This window comes from Martes martes, assembly GCF_963455335.1.
Source record: "Martes martes genome assembly, chromosome: X".
NCBI lineage: Eukaryota > Metazoa > Chordata > Mammalia > Carnivora > Mustelidae > Martes > Martes martes.
Window position 1 is genome coordinate 83,722,436 of NC_137897.1, and position 20,624 is coordinate 83,743,059.

The 20,624-nt window shown below is 35.1% G+C and overlaps 1 protein-coding gene across 2 annotated transcripts in view; it reads left to right on the forward strand.

The window, feature by feature from the left end:
• COL4A5 (collagen type IV alpha 5 chain) overlaps positions 1 to 20,624 on the forward strand; it is a gene marked incomplete at its 5' end in the record, with an annotated part of 234,983 nt that overhangs the window by 168,492 nt on the left and 45,867 nt on the right. For both annotated transcript variants that reach the window (XM_080795346.1, XM_080795345.1), the window contains 7 exons: positions 8,090 to 8,203; positions 13,076 to 13,243; positions 14,349 to 14,438; positions 15,007 to 15,156; positions 16,535 to 16,633; positions 17,985 to 18,074; positions 18,491 to 18,630. In XM_080795346.1, the coding sequence (XP_080651472.1) occupies positions 8,090 to 8,203; positions 13,076 to 13,243; positions 14,349 to 14,438; positions 15,007 to 15,156; positions 16,535 to 16,633; positions 17,985 to 18,074; positions 18,491 to 18,630 (851 nt within the window). The remainder of the gene's footprint in view (positions 1 to 8,089; positions 8,204 to 13,075; positions 13,244 to 14,348; positions 14,439 to 15,006; positions 15,157 to 16,534; positions 16,634 to 17,984; positions 18,075 to 18,490; positions 18,631 to 20,624) is intronic.

Genomic DNA, 20,624 nt, shown 5'->3' on the forward strand with positions numbered 1-20,624 from the left:
CTGAACAGCTCTGTACTACTAAAGCATGTAGGATTGATTCCCATTAAAGCAATATGACATCACAGCCCAATTTAGCCAGCCTAGAGTCTGCCAGTAAAGGCCCCAAACTAGCCCAATACAAATTCTTCTTAGATAAGCTCTTTTAAAAATACTTATCTGTCTTCAAATAAACAGTTCTGGCCCACTGTAAACTGTAACACTCAAAAGTTACACATTGTGTTTCCCACCAATTATCTACCCCAGCTTAGACATGTGACCCCCAAAATTGCATATAGAGACATTCCAAATGATAAGCTATGTGGCAAACAGTCTCCATATGGAAATTGTTCACTCATGATACTTTATTAAAATGGCCTTGAGGGGCGCCTGGGTGGCTCAGTGGGTTAAGCCTCTGCCTCCGGCTCAGGTCATGATCTCAGGGTCCTGGGATCAAGCCCCGCATTGGGCTCTCTGCTCAGCAGAGAGCCTGCTTCCCCCTCTCTCTCTGCCTGCTTCTCTGCCTACTTGTGACCTCTCTCTCTGTCAAATAAATAAATAAAATCTTTTAAATAAAATAAAATAAAATATCCTTGAGATGGGTTAGGAAGAAATGGGTTGAAGCCTATTTTATTTTGTAAAATATTTTATTTATTTATTTGCCAGAGAGAGAGGGTGAGAGAGAGACAGAGAGAGTACAATACAAGCAGGGGGAGCCACAGGCAGAAGGAGAAGCAGGCTCCCTGCTGAACAAGGAGTCCGATGAGGGACTTGATCCCAGGACCCTGGGGATCACAACCTGAGCCAAAGGCAGGCACCTAACCAACTGAGCTACCAGGTGTGCCTGAAGCCTATTTTAAATATCAGTGTCTTAATAGGCATTTATTTTCCTAATCTTTGAAAGGAAGTATAGGATCCCCATATCCTAGTAAGAATCATTCTCAAATATTAAAGCCCCAGTACAGTTCCTAAGAAGAAAAAGAACTTGGGATATCCTGGCATGTTATTCCTTCATTCCTCAAACATTATGTTCTTATTCTGTACCAGGTACTCTTTGAGTCACTAGGAACACAGAGGCATAGAGTCTGTTCTCTATGATAGTGGTTATTTCACCTGGAACTCTTATGAAAATGTATCACTAACGTTTTTGGGTCACTACACCACAGTCAGAACTCAGTAAACAGCTCACAATAAAAGTTCACCTACCAGACACACTTATACCAGTGGCTGGACATTAGAACCTAGTAATCTTTCCTAATAGGAGAGATTGATAGAGCACTTTCAAAGCAAAATAGTGACCAATAATAAGTTAATTAGGCCAATACCCATCAGGAAAGAATGATATAAGGATGAAGATGTGCTTAAGACTCAATGTTAGAATCACATTAAACAAAAAAGGAAAAAAGAAGGTGACCAGAAACATTCAGTTTGCCTCATACTTTTGTTCATGGCCTCATCTAAGGTACCTTGGGAGGTTTCATATAGGAGGTGACACTTGAGCTGTATCTTTGTAAAAGGATGTTCCAGGAATCAGGAATAACATGCAAAAGTATTGTGACACATAGAATGGAACAGAAATGGAAATATTGAAAGAAATAAAATATATAATTTGCAAAAAATCTATATCTAGAAATTAATAAAATGGTGCCTAATGTATTTGTGGAAAAAATTAAAATTTGATTATTAACAACTTGAAAAAAGGTAAAATTATTTGGTTGATGAATCATATGTGTACATGGGAAGGCTGAATGATGTCAGCTCTTTCCAAACTTGCCTAAATATAATGCATTTTCAATGAGAATTCAAGTAGTTTTTTGGAAACACTTGACATAACTGATTCTGAAACTTAACATTTACCAAACATACACTAAAATACATTTCAGTATCTGTAATTACAGCATTGTGGTGCATGGTATTTTTAAAAAAGGAATTAAAATCATAAATATGAAAAGTAAAATTTTAGGGTGCCTGGGTGGCTCAGTCGGTTAAGCAGCTGCCTTCGGCTCAGGTCATGATCTCAGGGTCCTGGGATCCAGCCCCTCGTTGGGCTCCCTTCTCAGTGGAGAGCCTGCTTCTCCCTCTCCCTCTGTTGCTCACCCCTGCTTGTGTTTTCTCTCTCTCTGTCAAATAAATAAATGAAATCTTTTTTTTTAAATGTCAAAATTTAAAAAAAATATATTACAAGAAAATGTGGAAGACAGAGAAAGAGATTTTTGTAGCACCTTAAGATTATACAATTTTGGCAGGCTTCTTTAATAAAGAGAATACAAAAATTACAAATAGAAATTGAGATACTGTAATGCCCAACATCAGGTGGTCTTCAGTTCAGCTAGACTTGTCATGCTCATTCAATGACCATGGGCCATACTTTGCATTGGCTTCATGTAGAAGGATACAAGGATAGAATAAATAAGGATAGGATGTACAGTGTTCTAGCAAGGCAGTGTTAGGAGTTTCTTTTTAACATAACTCCTCGATATTGACATTTATAGAACATTCCACCAAATAAGAGCAGAAAACACATTCTTTTGAAGTACACATGGAACATTCATCATGATAGACCATAATCTAGGCCCTAAAACAAACTTTGGCAATTTAAAAATATTAAAATCCTGCAGTAGATTCTTTTACCATACTGGATTTAACAAGAAATCAGTAATCGAAAACTATCTGGGAAAATCCTGACATATTCAGAAAATAACCAAAATACTTTAAATAACCCAGGAATCAAAAGGGAAATCACCAGGAAAACTAGAAAGTATTTTGAATTTAATAAAAATGAAAATAAAACATACCAAATTTGTAGAATGCACATAAAGAAGTGATTAGAAGAAAATTCATATATGAAAAGCTTTTATTAGAAAAAAAGAACAATCAAAATCAATTATCTAACTTTTCACCTTAAGAAATTAGACAAGGAAAGTAAATTAAAAGACAATCAGAAGATAGAGGAAAATAACAATAAGAGCAGATATCAATGAAATTGAAAACTGAAAAACAATGGAAAAATTTTATGAGACCAAATAAAGTTCTTTGAAAAGATTGGTGAAATGGCTATACCTCTAGCCAGGCCAGCTAAGAAAAGGGAAGAGACCTATGTTACCGTTATTAGTAATGAAAGGGGGGCCATCATTACAAATCCTACAGACGTTAAAAGAATTAACAGGAGAGTCTGCAAACAGCTGTATGCCTGTAAATTTGATAGCTTAGATGAAATGGATGAGTTTCTAAAAAGATAGAAACTACTGAAGATCATGGAAGAAGAAATAGATAATCCAATATTTATTAAAGAAATTTAGTATGTAGGGGCACCTGGGTGGCTCAGTGGGTTAAGCCTCTGCGTTCGGCTCAGGTCATGATCTCAGAGTCCTGGGATCGAGCCCTGCATCGGGCTCTCTGCTCAGCAGGGAGCCTGCTTCCCCCTCTCTCTCTGCCTGCTTCTCTGCCTACTTGTGACCTCTCTCTGTCAAATAAATAAAATCTTAAAAAAAAAAAGAAATTTAGTATGTAGTTAAAATCCTACCAAAAACAAAACAAAACTACAGAGATGGCACCATTGGTAAATTCAAACAAACATTTAAAGAAGCCATAACAAGATTCCCACACAATCTCTCTCCGAAAGCAGAAGTGGATAGATTGTTTCCCAACAATTGTATGAGGCCAGAACAAAAAATAGGCAATGACATTACAACAAAAGAAAGTTATAGACCAATATCTCTCAGGGACATATATAAATAAAGTCTCAAGAAAATATTAGCAAATCAAATCCAATAATATAGGAAAAAAGTTATATGCTACACCAAGCAAGGGTTATCCTCAGACTGTAAGGCTGATTTGAAAATCAGTGTGATTTGCTTTATCAACAGTCTGAAGAAAAAAAAAAAAACAATTAACATCTTAATAGATGCTGACAATTATTTGTCAGAATTCAACATTTATTCTGAAAAAGTGCTCTCACAAAATTAGGAATAAAAGAGAACTTCCCTAGCATGATAAAGAACATTTACAAAAAACTTGATCCATTATATTTAGTGTTGAAAGACTGACTGCTGTTCCCTGAATATATGAAACAGCACAGAGATTTCTTTTTTACCACTGCTTTTCATTATCATACTGTAAGTCCTATAAAACAATGAAATGCTGTAAAGCAAGACGTAGAAATAGTACGATGACAGATGGTATCTGCACTTGTGGTGAACATAGCATAACATATAGAGAAATTGAATCACTGTGTTGTATACCTGAAACTAATATAAGATTGTGTGTCAACTATGTTCAAATAAAAAAAAAAGCTCATCAGAAAATACCTCCCCCCCAAAAAAAGAAATGAAAGGCATACAGATTGGAGAGGAAGAAATAAAACTGTCTGCATAGGTGACTTGATTTTCTACATAGAAAATCGAAAACCTGCAAAAGAACAACTAGAACGAAGAATTGAATTTAGTAGGGTCATAGGATACAAGGCAAAAATACAAGAATAAATTGTATTTCTGTATGTTAGCTGTGAACAACTAGGAATGAAAATTAGACAGAAACAGTATTATTTGAAATAGCATCAAATAACATGAAGTACTTAGGTATAGTTCTAACAAAATATGTGCAGGAAAACTATATGTGGAAAACTATAAAACCCTTATGGCAGGAATCAAACATCCAAACAAATGGGAAGATATTTTGTGATCATAAGTTGGAAGGCTCAGTATTGTTGAGATAACTGTTTTCTCTAGGTTTATTCATAGATTGAACATGTTCCCTAGCAAAACTCTGCAGTATTTTCTTATTCAAAAATTTATTTAGAAAGGGAAAGGACCTAGAATAGCAAAAATAAAGTGAGAAAGTGTACAGAGTTGGAGGATTCCTAGTACTTAATTTCCAAACGTAATGTAAAGCCACAGTGATAAAAATAGTGTGGTATATATGGAGTGATAGATACATATAGATCAATGGAACATAATAGGGAGCCCAAGAATAAACCTATATAATTTGACTTTTGACCAAGTTGCAAAGGCAATTTCAACAGAAGTCTTTTCAACAAATGGTACTAAACCAGTTAGTTGATCAACCATGTGTAAAATAAAACAGAAGACAAGCCCCAAACCATGCTTCACACCTTGTACAGAAATTAACTCAGAATGGATCATAGACCTAAATGTATAACCTAAAATGATAAAACAAACAAGGTTTTGGAACAAAGGCCAGCAAACATGTTCTATAAAGGCCCCAATAATAAATATTTTCGTTTTTATGGGCCACCTATGGTTTCTGTCATATAATCTTTTTTTTTCTCTTCTTAATAACCTTTAATAATATAGAAACCATTCTTGGCTCACAGGCAGTTCAAAAACATGCCTATAGTCCAGATTTAGCCTGTGGGTAGTACTTTAATTATCCCTTGTTTTCGATGAAAGCATAGAAGAATCTTTGTGATAGTAGGTTGGGCAGAGTTGTTATATAAAACCCCAAAGCAAAAATACATTTAAAAATTGATAAATTGGACTTCATTAACATGAAAATTACTTCCATATCATTTATCTGGCAAAAAGGACTTACAGTTGGAATACATAAAGAATTCTCAAAATTTGGGCCACCCAGGTGGCTTAGTTATTTAAGTGTCTGCCTTGGGCTCAGGTCATGATCTCAGGGTCCTGGGATAAAGCCCCGCATCAGGTTCCCTGCTCAGTGGAGAGCCTGCTTCTCCCTCTCTCTTTCCCTCTCCCAATCTCTCACTCTCTCTCTCAAATAAATAAATAAAATCTTCAACAACAACAACAACAAAAAAGAATTCTCAAAAGTCGGTAAGAAGGAAACAACCAGATTTAAATTTGGAAATACGGGGAAAAGATCTGAACAGATACTTTACCAGAGAAGATACCTGAATAGCTAGTAAGAACACATAAGGATTCTCAATATAATCAGTCATCTAGGAAATGTAAGTCAAAACTACGAGATAGCATGTCTTATCCTGTCAGAATAGGTTTCAAAAAAGAAGGAAAACTAGCAATACCAAGTGCTCCCAAAGACGCAGAGTAACTAGAACTCTCATATATTACTCGTTAGTATTCAAATGGTAGAGCCACTTTGAAAAAGAGTTTGGGAAAAAATGTTTGCAAATGGCATATCTGATAAAAGGTTAGTATCCAAAATATATAAAGAACTTACACAACTCAACACCCAAAAAATAAATGATCCAATTAAGAATTGGGCTGAAGACACAAATAGACACATTTTTCCAAAGAAGACATATACATGGCCAACAAGCACATGAAAAAGTCCTCAACATCACTCATCATCAGGGAAGTACAGATCAAAACTACAATGACCTATATCACCTTTATACCTGTTAGAATGGCAAAAATCAATAATGCAGGAAACAACAGGTATTGGTAAGGATGTGGAGAAAGGGAGCAACAGAGGTATTGATGGGAATGCAAACTGGTGTAGCCACTGTGGAAAACAGTATGGAGGTCCCTCAAAAGGTTAATAATAGAACTACCCTATGATCAGGCAATTGCAATAGTAGGTATTTACCCAAAGAATACAAAAATAACTAATTCCAAGAGATACATGCACCCTGATGTTTATAGAAGCATTATCTATAGTAGCCAAATTATGGAAACAGCCCAAGTGTCCATTGACTGATGAACAGATAAAGAAGGGGGGGTATATATACAATGGAGTATTACTTGACAATCAAAAAGAATGAATCTTGCCATTTGCAACGGCATAGATGGAGTTAGAGAGTATTATGCTAAGCAAAATATATCTGTCAGGGAAAGACAACTCCCATATGATTTCACTCATATGTGGAATTTAAGAAACAAAATGAAAGAACATAGTGGGGATTAAAAAGAGAGGCAAATCAAGAAACAAACTCTTAGCTATAGAGAACAAACTGCTGGTTACCGGAGGGCAAGTGGGTGAGGGGATGGGTGAAATAGGGGATTAGGATTAAGGAGTGCTCAACCAAATGTTGTATGGAAGTGTTGAATCACTGTATTCTCACCTGAAACTGATATTACACTGTATGTTAACCAACTGGAATTTAAATAAAGACTTTAAAACAAAAGAAAAACAGTTTGGTAATTTCTTAGAAACATACCCTTACCACATGACCCTAGTTACTTATCCAAGAAAAATATGAAACTTCACACAAAAACCTGTAGATCGATGTTCATAGCAGCTTTGTTCATAATCACCAAGAATTGGAAATAGTCCGTTTGTCCTTCAGCTGGTGAACAGATGAACAAATTATGACATGTTTGTATAATGGAATACTATTCATCAATAAAAAGTAACAAACTACTGATATGTGTTACAGCAACTTGGATGAATCTGAATGTATTATGTTAGGGGAAAGGAGACATACTCAAAAGGCTATATACTGTATAATTGTATTTATATGCCATTCTGGAAAAGGAAGAACTGTAGGATAAAACAGATCAAGCAGTTGACAAGGAATTAGGGTCTGGAAAGGGGTTGACTACAACCAGGTACAGGAAGCCTTTTGGTTTGATTGAACTATATATGTATCTTACATATCTTGATTTTGGTGGTGATTATATGACTATGAATTTGTCAAAACTCATCAAAGTACATTAGAAAAATAATTTTAGTATATGTAAACATTTCTTTAAATAAGAGATAGAAGATAGAGGGACAGTGAAGTTTCTATGTTCAAAAAGGCATTTTACTGATGGTAGGAGAGGCTTTAGCATGTTTATAGGACATGGGCCAAAGTTAGTAAATAGGAAGACGTTAAAGGTTATCTACTTTTTTTTTTTAATATATTTTAAACTGAGAGATACTGTCCAAGATGATTTGCAAGTGTATGAAATGTGTGGTTTGTAATCTTATATACTATTTTGTGAGGTTGATTTAAGTACTGAAGTTGAGTGCTCAGCGTAAGTTATACGTCTATAACTTTCTATAACTTTTAATGCATTTCTTGAATCTGTTCTGGGTACTTACGCATAACTTCTCTTGCTCAGTGATTAGATAGTTTTTCAAGATCCCTGCTTAATTTTATGTGCCTTTTCACATGAGTATTGTGGTTCCTAATGACTAGTGACTCAGCTATTTTTTTTAATATCTAAACCATATTTATTTCTTAAAGGTGATGTTGGGCCAAATGGACAACCTGGGCCAGTGGGACCTCCTGGGCTTCCAGGAATAGGTGTTGAGGGACCACCAGGGCCACCAGGGATTCCTGGACCAGTAGGCCAACCTGGTAAGATTGGAGTAAATAAATGTGCATTTTTGTAGCATTCATTATATAGAAGTTGGCTAGTTCATTAGTACACTACAACCTATGTAAGTTTTCCAGAGAACAGATTTGAGAGGTAACATGTCTCCTTGTATAATTTTGAAAACTGAAAAAATACAGATCATGGTATAAGAGCTAATTTAATAAAAAAAAGAACTGACTTAATCTCAGATACTTTCTCTCCCTGTTCATTTAAAATTGATCTGTTAACAAATAATGCAATTTCACAATTGCAGTATGTTGCCTCAGCATACAATCATTGAGCTAGTCACAGTCTTGGAATCACAAAGCTAAGAACTTCCAGTGCTGATTATTTCAGACCTGAGTAGCTGTACAGAATTAATAGACATCATTCTGAAACCTCTTAACATTTCTTGGCACTTGAGAACTAGACTTAAAAACATTATGTCAAAAGTATATTTTAGGCATTCTCATTTCTTTTTTTTTTTTGCTAAAACAAGTTGAATTTTCTTCTCTTTCACCCTTAAGTCAGCAGTCACTTTGCAATTTATAAACACTCTAAACTTTTTTATACAAATGCAAAACAAAAACAAGCAAACAAACAAGCAAAAGATACGCGAAACAAGTTTAGTCAGCTTGTGACCTAATAGAGAATCATATGATTCTTCTACATTTGTCTGGGAACTTCATTGAGTTTTGTGGATTCTGAGCCATCTGGTGATGCTCACTAAGGGCCACTCTTGGGCCAGTGTGTTATTGCAAAGCAATGTAATAATTCATAAAGTTAAAACAAATATGGAAAACTTAATTATTCCTTAATTTACCTGAATATGTCAGATGACTTAAACACACAGTTCAGATGTACATACATTGATTTTAAAACAGTAGAAATATATTTTCTGACCTTAAATAGCAATAAATATTTTGTTAGTTATTATGCTAAAAATCTGGAAACACCAGTTAATAATATAAAAAGCCTGGAAAGTAAACGTTATTTTTGCTTATGTTGTTCTTTAAAATTTTGTGTTATGGCCCATTGTTCTTTTTTTTCTTTAAGGCCCCTAATATGTCACTACTGATTTAAAAATGAGAAAACTTATGTGTTGCTTTGAACTAGGTTGTTAAAAAGTAGCTGCATCAACACTCATGAAAAAACCATTCTGTTCAACTGGCATAGCAAAGGGATCTTGAGAAAAAACAATTTTTAGGTTTGGTCATTATAGTCCTGGCCTGCTGTTCCACAAAAATGGCTAAAATGAATTTATCATTCCTGTTATGTTTTGTCATTTCTTTTATTTCCCAAAATTGCATGAGGTTTTGGAAGCATTTTGAATTCTTAAATCACAGCTAAGAAGGAATGAAAAGAAACTACTGTTAACACCAATCTGAGCAAAATAAGGATACATTTATTTGTACTTTATGATTTTTCAAATTTAGCTAATATTCTAAATATTTCATTCATCTAACATTCTCTGTCTTTTTAACTGATGGATATATAGGTATATAAATTTATAAAGTCTAGATAGGATGGACAGGGGAAAAGTAATGGTGTTGAATTTAATCTTATTTCTTTCTTCTGTAAATATATATTTTGCCATAAAATTCACTATCTTAACTAATATGGCATGGAATTGGCATGAAAATGTATTGAATGCATGCTTATTAATATAGATAGATATGTTATCAAATCACAATTTTTTTACTACAGGATAGATCACATTTTATATTTAATACTAGCCATGTATACTCACTTTGTATATAAATTTATTTATATCACCAAAGCAGAATATTATCCTAGCCTATTTCAAAAACATTGTAATTTCTGTTCATACATCTCAATGAAAGGGTGATCAGCAAGACTGTTACTAATACCTTGATATACCTGACTTGCACTGCATGGCTAAAATTCTAACTACCAATTTTTTTTAATACGTTTGTTCAATATACTTGTTGTGTTTCATTTTGCAATAGAAAACTTAATGCAAAGTATTCTATATTGTCATCTCTCCAGTATAAAATGTTTGCATTATGCTTTTCCAGCTTTTTTTGCTCCAGTTTTCTGCTGTAATTTAATCAAGCTTTACTATTTGTCATTCTCTTTTCCAAGGCAGGATACACAGTTTAATGCATGTTTATAAATTAAGGAACTGTTGAATATCAAGTCCTCATTTGACAGCAGGGAAATAAAAGAAAAAATGCCAAAGGATAAGAAGCAAAATGCTTTCATTCCATGCTCTACTAATCCAGGCAGAAATGGAAATTGTTGATTCTTGCTATTTGATCTGGCTATTAGCTAGAAGATTGCTGCTTTAGTGAGTCTAAGAGGTCAGTTAAATATACTCAATTCCATGTCCACAGATCATACCTTAACCTGAGCCAAATGTATTGTAATGCTTGCCCAGTCTCAGGAAAAAGTGCAGTCAGTTCAACCTCATCCCCACTAATGTGAAACAAAGAAATAAGGGATTAGTCATGTCATTTCATAGAGGAAGTTTCCTAACCCATTTCATCTATGAAGTTTTCTAACTTTTTTTTAGCTATCAAGTCCTGGGGCGGGGGGCGGGGGGCGGGGGGCGGGGGTGTGGGGGTGGAGAAGTGCGCGCGCGCGCGCGCAATCAAGCAAAGTTCTCACAGATGTGTTTTTGGAATTTTCCCCTTTTTTTCACGAACTGGTCCCATTTGGCTGCCAATAAATGTAGAGCATCTATACACCCCTAATGTACTTACTATCTCTATATATAGCCATATAATTCCTGTTATTATATAAGGAGATTAAGCAGAGATTTTGAATTTATGTTGACTTCATTCTTGATCTTAACAGGATGCCTATTTCTGACAGTATTCATGGAAAAGATCTATGCTGTGAGAAGTACAGCATAATAGCTGTTACTACTACAAATAACAATGAAAAAAATCTTTGCTAGTAATGCAGTTTGTTTAATCATACGCATCTGCTAATAATTATTGAGTTTTCTGTACCAAAGCTGTTATAGTATAAAATCAAATTTAGCTTTAAATTCTAACTTATCTTTAGGAGCTTAAGTTCCAAAAGGATTATTCAAAGCAATATAAGGATCAGGGACAAGAGTGTAAAGCTGATCTTTATCAAAAAGCATTACTTTTTGTGAATGTCAATATTTTATTGTATCCCTATATATATATATATATATATATATATAGGGATACAATTTATAGAATATTGCTATATGAACATCTGAATGAATGCCTAAAATAAGTTCTTTACTCGTTATTACTAATACATGGTAGTTGTGAATCAGTATCTAATAACTTCTATTTGTAGACTTTTTTATTCTCATCTTTACATGCTTAGTTTTTTTCTTAACCTAATCAATCTTTTTGCAACTTGCTTCTGCTTGGGTGGTTCATCTTGCTGCTGAACTGTAACTCCTGCCTCTTGAACTTCAGGTCTACCAGGTACTGTAGTTCTTTCTCAAAAGCTGCATCTTAAAGTGAAGCTTTTTAAACATGAAAAACAAACAAGATTTGTCCAGGTTTAAGTCTTTGGTTTTTTTCCATTACTTTGTGGAGCATATTTCAAAGGACAAATGAGTTATCTTGAAAACTCAGCTCTCAAAAAGTAGTTGGGCTGTAACAGTAGGCAGTGATTCAGATAGAGTTGTAATAATGTTCATTATTAGGTATCTCATCATATGTCACAAATATAATAATGTAAAATATCTCTCCCCTTTCTGTAGTATTTTCATTGAAATGACAGAATTGAAACCATTATGACATGCAAACTAAATGGAATTCACTAATCTTCAAAGTCAATTTTATTGGTTTAAGGACATGCTGGTATATGACATCAAACAGATCTTAAAATCCCAGCATCTTGCTCTACTATAAAAATAATCACCTCTGAATCTTCAACAATAAAATTAGGTCTTATTGTTGAAGGGATACTTTGGAATGGTCACCTGGCTCAGCCTCCAGCTTCCAGTCAGTTGTGTCCCCATTTAACAGCTATAGGTCAACAATATTAAGAGACTCACTAAGTCACATACCTGATAGGAATTGGAGTGGAACCTTGTCTTACGTTGGTAGAGTAATTCTTTTCCCTGAATATATAATCAATTTTAATCATCTTGTCTCTTGGAGTAGTTCAGTCTCTTGGAGTAGTTCAGTCTTGCAAAACTTACTAAGGTTAAATATTTTTGCAGTGTCATATTTTTTTCTGTGAAATCCTGGTTGAAATACTGAGAAACAAAATTTAACAACAAAAACTGATAGTGTAATGTATTATCAAGATAACATGTAAAATGCAACAAAAATAAAGTTGAAAATGTCCATGTAATGGGCTTATTCAGTAATGGATCATTTTTATGGATTATAGAAATATATCCCAATAATCCATAGTATCTTAGAGTGTGCAAATCCAAATGTAGTCAACAGACCAATGTCCAATCACAAAATGCTTGTTACCAGTCTGCACTGGAATTAGAAGAAATTGAGAGTAAGCGTTTAGAAACTTATATGGTAATTTGACAGTGTAATTGTATTTGTTGAATATAATAACCAAAAGGTAGTCATGTATGACTTTGGCTTTTTATTTTAGTATTTTTTAGTAATTTTTATTGTGTTTTATGAAAATATTTGTCCATGGTGGACCAGGAATTAAGAAAATGTTGGTTTTTCACTGGAAATAATTTGAGAAGCACTTTCATAGAGAAATATGCTTGAAAATCCTAAAGTTTGATTGTTAGGTCATTTTATATGCATGATACCAAAAGTATCTCTGAATCACTGTTAGGTTTGTTATACACAGGAGTCTATCACTTGTTTGCTAAAAAAGTAATCAGATACAGCTCTTAAAACTGCTTCAAAACTTGTTAATATTGGTGTTATATTAACTAGGCCTGCATGGAATACCAGGAGAGAAGGGAGACCCAGGGCCTCCTGGGTTTGATGTTCCAGGACCCCCTGGAGAGAGAGGCAGTCCAGGGATTCCTGGAGCACCTGGTCCTATGGGACCCCCAGGAACACCAGGGCTTCCAGGAAAAGCAGGTGCCTCTGGATTTCCAGGTACTTAATTTAAAGTTTTCTTTGGTTTTGGATTCAGGAAGTTAAAACATATGTAATATGATTCTGATATATTATTCTCTTGTACTTTTCTGGATTGACACTGTCCCTTAAAGAAAAGTGTTAAAGGTCTTTGCAGGAAACTCAGTTTGCTATTTTCATTACATTTTTTTTGGCTGAGATTTCTGGTCACATATTGCTGTATAAAAAATGATCCCACAATTTAATGATTTAATTCAACCTTTTTATTTTGTTCAAGATTTTGTGGGTCAGGAGTTAAGTCGTGATTTGGTAGGGTCATTTATCTCTGATCTACATGGCACCAACTGGAGTGGTTGGGATGAAGGATCTACTTTCAGGATGGCACTTCTCTGACAACTGCATGTTCCTTGGCCTCTTCAAATGGTCTCTCATTATCCATAATGCTCCTTCACATGGCTTGGGATCCTTACATTCTGGTAAATTCAGGGTAGTTGCTCTCCTTCTAGAGGCAGCTGGCTTCCAAAAGAGAGAGTCCCCAAAACCAAAAGCAAGTGTTCTAAGAGTCCCAGGTGAAGGCTGCCAGGCTTCTTATGATCTAGCCTTGGGAGTCATACAGTGTCACTTAGTCAAGGGCAAGGCACAGAGTCAGCCCAAATTCAAGGACAGAAGGCTACACAAGGTTGTGTATACTGGGAAGTGTGGTGCATTGTGAGGCAATCTTTGGAGATTAGCTACCACAGTGAGTCTTTTTATTTTTATTTTTTGAGAGAGAGAGTGTGAGCCCAGGATTGGGGAGGGGCAGAAGAGGAAGGAACGAGAGAGAATCTTAAGCAAGCTCCACGCCCAGTGCAGAGCCCACTGCAGGCTCAATCTCAGGATTCTGAGATGACCTAAGCTGAAATCAACAGTCGGGTGCTTAACTGACTGAGCCACCCAGGTGCCCCAGAGTCTTTTTATTCATTCATATCAGCAGTAGTAGTTGCTAAAGTTACAGCAGTTGAAAACGGGTAAAACTTAATGCCTTCCTTCCAACACTCAGTGGTCTTCCAGTTGACATATTAAAAGTTATCTTTTATTTTTCCAAGTCAAGGAAAGGTAAAAGTTAATTATTTGATATTCTTCAAAGGTACCAAAGGTGAAATGGGTATGATGGGACCTCCAGGCCCACCAGGACCTTTAGGAATTCCTGGCAGGAGTGGTGTTCCTGGTCTCAAAGGTAATATTCAGAATTGGCTGGTAGATGCATGTGAGAGAGAAAATTAAACGTTGTTTTGCGTCAATATAGAATATTTTTGAGTGCTTTAAAATGAGCAATGCTAACTTATTTTGTTTCTTTGTGACATGGTATTTTCTAAAAGCTTTTATTTAAATTCTAGTTAGTTAACATAGAGTGTAATATTGGTTTCAGGAGTAGAATTCAGTGATTCATCACTTATGTGACATGGCATTTAAGTACATTGTATTTTCGATTTGGTGGCATCACAGTTTGGATACCATGAAACATTGCAAATGCTTAGTTCAAAATAATAAAATATAGGGATTGAATTTTGATTTTTTTTACAGTTTCTATTATTGTCAAAGAACCTCAGAGAATAGAGGGAGTGTTATTTGAGTGGAAAAATGTGATGTGAGTTCAAGTTACTCAGACAATAACCATAGTGCATAAGTGTTTTGGATGGTCAGTGGCTTACTAAATTATAGAATATATGAATAATCTTTATAGGCATTAATCCTGGAAGGACGAATCTAATCTGTTTTGTCCTCCCCACACATGTTGGTTTTAGGTGATGATGGTTTGCGGGGTCAGCCAGGACCTCCTGGCCCTGTGGGAGATAAAGGTGGTAAAGGAGAGCCTGGCCTTCCAGGCCCTCCTGGACCAGTGGATCCAGATCTACTGGGCTCAAAAGGAGAGAAGGGGGACCCTGGCTTACCAGGTGAGTAATACATTTATTTGTGAATGTATTTACTGGTATATCTCAAATTTCATTTTAAATAGCACGAAAAGTGATTTGTAGTGTAGGAGTCACCAACAAAAGGCACATCAGATTTTTGGTAATGAAAATTTTCACCTGATTTGTATTGTTTCAGTGGTCAACTTTTATTTAAGTGTTTTCTTTGCAGTTTAATTTGTCACAAACTATGAACTCTTAAAATAGACTTAAGGCAGTCACCTTCAGGCTTTCCAGAAAGCAATATAAGATGTCATTGAGAGAAAAGCATATATAGCCAAAATCACTTGAAAAATTGATTTCAGTGTTTGGGAAATTTGCTGGTCCCTTAATTTTTTTTCCCTTGAGACCGGATGGGGATGAATAGTACATTGTTGCCCTGCAGTGTTTTGATATACGTATCATACTTGGCTTTTAAATCCAGTTTATTGTTATTTTGCCTTGGCAGAATAAACAAGTATTGGACTAAGAACAGCTAGCCCAGCTCAGCCATGGGGGAGGTTGCTGAAAGTAGGTTTAGGGAGCAACTGTGTTACTATAGTTATTTTATTAGAAACAAATAAGATATGGAGTATTACACTGACTTCTTAAATTAAAAAAAATTCTTTTTTCTTTTTATAAAAGTATAACATAACAAGGCATCAAAAATGTAGGTAAGCACAAATTAATAAATGAAGTGCTTACAATCCAGTCTATATAGAATAGCCTTTCAGACAACATAGAACTTTAAAATTAGCCATGTTTATTTGCAGCTTACAGTAAAGTTTGTGGCTCTTTTTGTCAGCTCATGTGTGCATGTGAGTATTTGTGGGTGTATGTGTGTACACAGATACTATGTTTACCTATGAGCAGGATTTGGTGGGATTTTTCCTCAAAAAAGAGTTTAAGACATTACTGTGGTTTTGTATGTCATCACAAAAGAGGTAGGGCCACCTAATTTTTTATTATTGTTAAAATGAGATATCTTTCTTGAATTATTCCTTACAGGTGTTCTTTCAATTATGTCTTCTGTAAAATAGAGGCAGTAATCTATATTATAATAAGATTATTAAAGATAGTTGCAGAATCTAAAAGATAGCCTAAAGATAATCTGCCCCAGTTCCTTCATTTTACAGTGTAAAAAACTGAGGCCCAAAGAGGAAAATGACTTAGTTACTGAGTGATTTGAGTTTCTTAATCGTAGCTAAATAAAAAGTGGAGGAGTTTAATGTGTCCAGTGCTATTGGCTCCTATTCTGTCAGAATATCATGGGTTCCTGTATTTCATTCATAGTTCAGAATTTGGGTTGCTTGCTTTCCCAAATTATTTTTAATGGATTAATGATATCAACCTAACTTGTATTCCTTATATTCATCATTGGAAGGTATTCCTGGAGTTCCAGGGCCAAAAGGTTACCAGGGTTTGCCTGGAGACCCAGGGCAACCTGGACTGAGTGGACAACCTGGATTGCCAGGACCATCAGGTAAAGGTGACAGACCACCTGTAGCAATTGAATGGCTGATCCTAAATCCTAGGAAAGTAATTATGTATTTATCATGTGTGATGATGTTTTGGATTGGATCATGACAATATGCTTGAGTAGCTGCTGAGATGTGGAGCTCTTTTTTAGCAAAAATGTGGCCATTTGGCCCACGTGTCAACTGACAAGGTTTGTAGGATATTTTGCTTTGCTCAGTTTCTTCTTTTTGTGGGCAGTGAGGATGTATACAGAATGAGAAGTACATCCAAATAAGGTGGTGTGTTTTATTTACATACACAGCAGCATGTATCAGTGAGGCAGTTATCTGGCAGGTGCTGAAAAATTTACCTTTTTTTTGTTACTGCCTTCAGACAAGTCAGTCATTAAACCATGTAAAGATGGCTGCTGATTATATTTTTTAAAGTTTGTAGGGACAGAAATTTCACAACATACCTTGGTAGTCTTTTTCAGCATTAATCACCCTTAGAGTCAACATGGATTTTTTTTCTTATTTCTAGTGAAACTCTTGCTGCTTCTTGAGCCATTTTCTTTTAGTTAGGCCCCAAAGGAATAAAGAGCAGCTGGTCTCCATCCTCATAGGAGTCCTTCGGATCAGTTATTCTGCTCTAGACTCTGTACCACATCGCCTTGATATATAAGTTCCTTTCTATCCTTCACATCTTCTGCATTCTCTTCCCCAAGTTGGAAGTAGTATGAAAGAAAAAAATAAAAGAAAAAATGTTTAAGGCAACATTGTGGTCCTTAGAAAATCCCTATGTGACACCACAGCTCAGGCACCTGAGCTCAAGGAAGAATGTATGAACACAGCAGCCATGAGTTGGGAGTTAGTACCTCTCCGTCAAGCTTTATCTATCCCTGGCCTAATGTACTGGAGAATATCATAACAGGATACCACTTTCCATTTACCGCTTTCACATAATCAGACGTATGTGGGAAAGCCACTTCTCAATCTTTTAAAAGCAGACTCATTATATTGGATTTATCTGTGGTGAATACAGTAAGGGTAGTATGCACATAATACGAATGGGACTTCAGGTGATTGGAATTGTTTTAGGGCAAGAAACAAGGTGTCCTGGTAAAATTTTCACATTTTAAAAACTGATTTGTGTTAGGAGACCTCTGTTACTATGTTTATATTGTAATATGTCCCTAAGGAGATTTCTTAGGTACCTCTTGCCTGTTTTATGCTGAGTTAGATCTGTGGAACTTAATCATTTATTAAGGTTTCATCCATCTAATCCCAGGCTTACATTATAATTACAACCCACTCCAAGAAACCAGGCAACCTCAATATTGCTGACTTGTCTTAATTTAATCAATTTAACTTTTCTAGGTCCCAAAGGTAACCCTGGTCTTCCTGGGAATCCAGGACTTACAGGACCTCCTGGACTTAAAGGAAGCATAGGTGATATGGGTTTTCCAGGTGAGTGATGAAAGTCTCCCAAATATTTAATTCCATTAATGGCAGATGGTTCATTCTCTTTGTTATTAAAATAGAGACTGGTGTTGATAGAATCAAACTGAGACAATAATAGACGTAATCAGTGGATAGAGTTCTCTCATCACACAAATATTTGAAATGTGATTTAAGGGACAGAGTTTTAGAAACCTTAAGAGTAAGGATCCACAAATATGTATATTTCCTCTCACTGTACCCCTTTCTCTTAAACTTCCTTGAAAAATAGGCTTTTAAATAATCCTGGTTGTAAAAGATTATTATATAATTCAGAATTTGCAGAGTTCTTTTTAAAAAACCTTTTCTCTTAGTCATAAGTGTCATTGATATGCCATGAATAAAGCATATTTTGTAAAAAACTGCATATTACATATTTTCAACAGGCCCTCAGGGTGTGAAAGGGTCTCCTGGACCTCCTGGAGTTCCTGGACAACCTGGCTCCCCAGGATTACCTGGACAGAAAGGAGAAAAAGGTGATCCTGGTGTTTCAGGCATTGGTCTTCCTGGTCTTCCTGGCCCAAAGGTAATTCTACTCTAGGCATATACCTGAGCAGATATGATTTTTTAAAAAAATACTGTGCTCATTCCTAATTCTTCATTAAACAAACTATACAGTTGACATGGTATATTCTGAAAATTCATTCCTCCTGCTTTCTCTTACGTTGTAAGGAGTTATGTTTTAGAGTTTGTAGCCAATCCAAAAAGGTGTGTGGGGGAAGATTTCTTTGTTTTCCCTCTATCTTAATCTCTGAGTGTAATTTGGTAAACCAAATGTGTATTCCTGCCTAGCTTTGGTTTTCTTTTCCCATCTTAGTGGGGGAATGTTGATCTATATCCTAATATTATTATTAACTAATATGAAGAGACTTATACACAAAGTAACTCAAGCAATTAATGAAATGCAGTAGTATTCCTAATGGCATATGAGAGGTAGTGCACTTAAAACAGTTTTACATGTCCCTCCATGCACCTAGTCAGCGTGAACACTTTGGTAGTGTTTCTCAATCAAATTTAGAATATATCTTAGAATCATTAGACTCAATGAATATTTGATAGCTCCTTAATTCCATGTAAAAAGATACTAATTCCTACTGATTTGTGGAAGTATTCTTCAGCGAAGATTCATCCATTGTCTTTTATATATATTGCAGATATTTTCTCCTGGTTAATCATTTGTCTCACAATACTGTTTAATCATTCAGGCAGACCACAAAGCTAGGAAATATTAAGAAAAGCATGGTGTTACTAACCTTCCATGGAATTAATGAAAATTCTTACTGAGATAAGAATGTACTGAATAATGTTTTTTTTTCCTTTTAAGATGTCCTTTTTATTTTTTTAATTTAAAAAAAAATTTTAATGTTAATTCCAGTATAATTAACACACAATGTTATATTAGTTTCAGGTGTACAATTTAGTGATTCAGTACTTCCATATACCACCTGCTGCTCATCACAGCAAGTGCCCTCCTTGATCCCCATCACCTATTTAACCCATCCCTCCACCCACCTTTCCTCTGGTAACCATCAGGTTGTTCTCTATAGTTAAGAGTCTGTTTCTTGCTTTGTCTCTCTTTTTTGTTGTTGCTCAATGATTTAACTCATGAAATTTGAATGTTTTTTTTTGAAGATTTTATTTATTTATTTGACAGACAAATATCACAAGTAGGCAGAGAGGCAGGCAGAGTGAGAGGAGGAAGCAGGCTCCCTGCCAAGCAGAGAGCCCAATGTGGGGCTCAATCCCAGGACCCTGGGACCATGACCTGCGATGAAAGCAGAGGCTTTAACCCACTAAGCGACTAAGGCACCCCAAAATTTGAATGTTTTAAAGATAATTTCTTTTTAATAGTATACAAAAAATTTTAATTTGATTGCATAGTCAATCAACTTATAGTAAGAGATAATCAAGAGAAATTTCTGCATATTAACTGCAGATTAACAGTGTAAAGTCTATTGAAATGATGCTGAATATTTTCTCTTCTTTTTAAATTTTACCAGTAGTACGTGACTACATTAAAAAATAATACAGACATATCAAGGGTAAAAGTGAAAATTCCTTTAATAACATATCTTCTTTATTCTATTCCCTTACCTGTAGAGATCCACTGATAATAGTGTGTAGATTTGAATCCCTTGCCATACATATTTTTATGTATATATACAAAATTTTGGGTTTTCTACATGTATTATTTATGCATAGAGTCATAGAATACACACTATTCTGTATTTGCTTTATCGCTTATATTTTTTTATCTTTCTTTTTTACTATGTCTTAGACAATTTTCTTTGTCACTGTATTTTTTTTTATTATGTTCAGTTAGCCAGCATATAGTACATCGTTAGTTTTTGATGTAGTGTTCAGCAGTTCATTAGTTGGGTATAACACCCAGTGCTCATCACAATACTACATTATTTTTAATAGTTGCATGATATTCTGTTGTAATTAATACCATAATGAATATTCTTAGACATATCTGTGGACACATGTATAATTATTTATTCTGTATAGATTCCTAAA